Source organism: Triticum urartu, chromosome 5A (genome assembly GCF_056163025.1).
Source record: "Triticum urartu cultivar PI428250 chromosome 5A, HENAU_Tu73, whole genome shotgun sequence".
In the NCBI taxonomy this organism is placed as follows: Eukaryota; Viridiplantae; Streptophyta; class Magnoliopsida; order Poales; family Poaceae; genus Triticum; species Triticum urartu.
In genome coordinates, this window is record NC_141877.1 from 627,347,421 (window position 1) to 627,351,530 (window position 4,110).

The 4,110-nt window shown below is 49.4% G+C and overlaps 1 protein-coding gene across 1 annotated transcript; it reads left to right on the plus strand.

Moving 5' to 3' along the window:
- The first annotated feature begins 1,545 nt into the window (after nt 1-1,545).
- Nucleotides 1,546-2,245, plus strand: LOC125506286 (zinc finger protein ZAT7-like). Its single transcript, XM_048671137.2, has one exon. It carries the CDS (start codon nt 1,688-1,690, stop codon nt 2,096-2,098), a length of 411 nt encoding a protein of 136 aa, XP_048527094.2. The 5' UTR covers nt 1,546-1,687; the 3' UTR covers nt 2,099-2,245.
- The last annotated feature ends 1,865 nt before the right edge of the window (nt 2,246-4,110 follow it).

Here is a 4,110-nt window from a genome sequence, read left to right on the forward strand (position 1 = left end):
AACTATGTTCTACTCACTTTACATCAAAACATGACATTGTAGTTATCTCCAAAGTCTAATCAATATACATTTTGATAATGTTTATGAAAATAGATGTTAATATCTATAACGACAAATATCTATATATCGTACGAAAGTATTTCTATGATGTGCATCAGATAAAACACAACTAAAACGAATGCTCCAAGTTCACAAGACATTACACGTTGTTGTGGAGACAGAGATGAATGGGGGTAGGAAGGGAAGAGAAAGAAATGGAGGACCTCAGTGACAAGGTGGCAATGACGACATCCAGGTGCCTAGCTAGAGGGCGATGGTTAACACACTCTCTGCTAGACTAGTGAAACGACTAGAGTTTGTTTCGCATGGATGTGGAATTATTTTCTATTAACAAAACAGATTTCTACCCAATTTCATTAACGAAACCGAACTATGTTATGGCCACCAAGACAGAAAAACGAAGAGCAGCTCTAGCAGAATTGTCAAACACAAGAGCAAAGTTCTCAGGAGCATGCACTATTACCACAAAAGATTACAAGCACATGAGCAATGCTAAATGCACGGATTATTTTTAAAAAGTATTACAGAGTGGCTTACCTTGCTGATTTTGATTGGGTAGCAATAAACTGACGGGCCCACCCCCACTGAAAATCAAGGGGCAGAGAAGATTAGTTTTTGGAAACAGGTCCATGATGCTCCGTAAATCGTCCGTGTCTGTAGGATTTTCGCAAGCACATAGCGTCTCCAGCATTGCAGGGGAACACGGCAGGTAGAGGACCGCAGAGCAAGGAAAGACGTCGTGGATGAACATTTCATCCATCGATATGCCGTCCCAACGGTGCCCATCCTTTGCTCGATCAAACACCTCGGCCAATCGTCAATGTAATTTATCCCCGCAAAAAACATCATCAATATAATTTCCTTTTGATCGGTAATGACGCCAGTCCGTATTGAGGTTAGTCCTAGTTTCAGAAAAACGACACGCCCACCCGCGTATACGATTGTAAAAACATTGACGATCGATCGAGACACGTGGTGCATGTACCTCCACGGAGAAATTCCATAGCTACATAGGAGTATATGTGGTGCAGCAATTTAGGTGAACGCGGCAAGACATTTTCGGGCTAGAGAAGAGGAGCAGAGCGAAAAATCGGAAATGTGGAGTCGTGCGACTTCTTGTGGCGCAAGACTCGTCGTGGACTAGCCTATCAAATCAGTGCAACAACCTACTACTGTTTGGGTCCCACGGCAACGGACAAGGCTTGTTAACACCGCGAGCCAAAAATTAAATAAGCTTCCGTCCCATTTCGCGGGCCCTTCCGTCCAACCGCGTTCAGGCTACCTGGGGAGCAAGCTTGAGCGATCATTCTAACTGACGCGAGCGAACACACAAGATTCTGCCTTTTCAGACCTGCGCTTCAGCCGGGCCGACGCCGATCGCGACTTGGCTCCAAGTCCAGACGTCAACAACGACGTGGCGTACCCGGCTGCTATCACCTGCGACCAGTACCCCATCATCATCACTAGTATAAAAGGCCAACAATCCACGGAACCCAACAACATCCACAACCAATTCCGAGCTCTTCCGAGTCCCAGAATCCACATCTCATCTCCTCCATCAGTTCCGCAGATCGCACGAACTCTCGTTGAGCAGCTCATACCGGACTAGCTAGCTAGCCGCGCGCTCATGGTTTTGTCTATGAAGCACTGCAGAGATCAGGCCCAGGAGGAGCCCTTGTCCCTCTCGCTCTCCCTCGGCGCCATGGCCGACCGCACCAAGAAGCAGCGCCGCGGCGCAGACGGCGAGTTCGTCTGCAGGACGTGCAGCCGCGCCTTCCCGTCGTTCCAGGCGCTGGGCGGGCACCGGACAAGTCACCTGCGCGGCCGCCACGGGCTCGCGCTCGGCCTTGCCGCCGGGATCAATGAGCCGTCGTTGACCAAGAAGACGGTGGACCAGAAGCAGGCGCACCAGTGCCACGTCTGCGGGCTTGAGTTCGAGATGGGCCAGGCGCTCGGCGGCCACATGCGCCGGCACCGCGAGCAGGAGTCCGCCACCACGGCGCAGGCACCGCCCGTTCTGCTCCAGCTCTTCGTCTAGCACCGCACTCATTTCTCTCAAGTTCAATACACTAGCTAGGCATATCTAGTTCTAGTCCAGATTTACAGGTTGATCTATGTGCGCGGTTTGGTTTGTACATTTGCTGCACACTAGTTGGCCTTGATCGTTGTCCGATCGCTCATTTTATTAGGGAGTACATATTTTAGGACTCATGCATTCGTTCATTACTCATATTATCTATTGGTGCCTTCTTGATTCGTACATTTATTTTGTTCTACTTGAATCGACTACGAGTTTGAGTTAATCGGCCTAATGAAGACCTCCCTAACACGGATTTTCTTTTCTTGAAAAGGAGCCAAGCCGTGATCTCGGCATATGCATCAATTGACACACACAACTATTTCAGAAGTGAATCTAAAAAGTTATATGGAGAGGTGAGTTTGTGGTGAGAGGTGGAACTGGCGGGCCGATTGTCACATCGTAGATTTGGAGTGTAGATGATGCGGTGATTATGTGTAGCGAGAGCTCTGTGGTGGGGACACCTGATATTTGGAGCATTGGTATTCATGTTGAGAGGCATAGTACGTCGTATGTACACATAACGAAGCAAGCAAGAATTTATGTTCAGATATGCCTGGGAGAGCATGCATGATGTTGATTTAATAGCGTGCTTAGGTCTAACGAGCGAAAGGAGTTGAATCACTGGCTCACTTGTCGGCGCCAACATTTGTATGAGAGAGGATGGATGAGACGCGATCACCAACTCCCATTTGGTGGTACTGCAGGGTCAATTCGCTGGGCACATTTGTCGGCGCCATCATTTGTTTGAGAGAGGATGGAGGGCATGCAATCATCTGTTGGAAATATTAGCATTTTTCCGATTAGACTTATCCACGAGTAAACAATAAGCATGGCATAAAAGATATGCATCTCATAGCGATACCTAAGCATACTAGCACGTACAGAACATAGAATCGAACCGTCTATGAGCAGCACATATACGGCTAGCATAAGTACGAGTAAACGAGGGATGAACAGATCATACCCTCCAGTTGGCCAGGCCAACGCGGCGGCGGCAGCAACAGCCTCGGCGTCGTCCGTGGCCTTTTTCTTGGAGGTTGCGTCGTCGGCTATGGTGTCGATGCAGGGGAAGTAGTGCAAGCAGAGGAGGACGAAGTTGGGGACGGATCGGGAGCAGTCGCGTCGAGACGCTCCCCAAAAACCTTATTGCCGTTCTCCCGGGCAGGATCTCGAACGACAGGATTCCAGAGGCACCTGCTCTCCCGACCAACCGTGCACGCGGTCGTCGGGATGGGATCGTCGGAAGCAGCACAGAGAGAGGAACAATAGCTGGCGGCTATGGTTGTACGAGAGGGAATGAGTGAACTGAGTTAGGGTTCACTCCACTGGCCAGTGCCTTCTTATATAGGTATAGGCCGTCAGGTAGATGGGCCTAGGCCAGGCCCACGATCGAGTCCGCGAACAGCCCACGGTCCAACGTCTCAGACAATGACGCTTCCGTAAGCGACTCGTTAATTAATTAACAATTAATCAACCATTCCTGAGCGGCAAAAATAAACTTCGGCTCGGCTCATTCCCGCAACCCGCGGCGGGCACGCGCGTCGTGACGAGGCGTGGCGTGGCGAGGCGGGCGGCGGAGGAGGAGGAGCGCGCGTGTACAACTCCTATTCCCAAGCTCCCAATAGCAAGTGGTAGAGCAGCCCTTATAAAGAGGTCTCACTCTTCTTACTGTAGCAGTATGGGACTAAACTTCCCACATTTCCCACCACTTGCCGTACACATGCATGGGCCTTAGAGATTAACCAGGGATTAGTGTCTTATATGGGCCTAAGCCCATCCATAATCCAACAATCCCCCACCAGATCTCGAGGCACATAAGTTTTTTCAACTGTTCCAAACAATGTTTGATATAACAGAATTTTCAGTGGAGACTGTTAAGTTGAACTTCCACCTAGAGCAACAGGATTAGACTTCTTCATAACTGAACAATGGACTATGCCTTGAATTGTCAGTTTGGCGTGCAGAAGTTT

Bases quoted from the DNA above. Each gene is read 5' to 3' on its own strand.
- LOC125506286 (XM_048671137.2), top strand. From the start codon at position 1,688: ATGGTTTTGTCTATGAAGCACTGCAGAGATCAGGCCCAGGAGGAGCCC.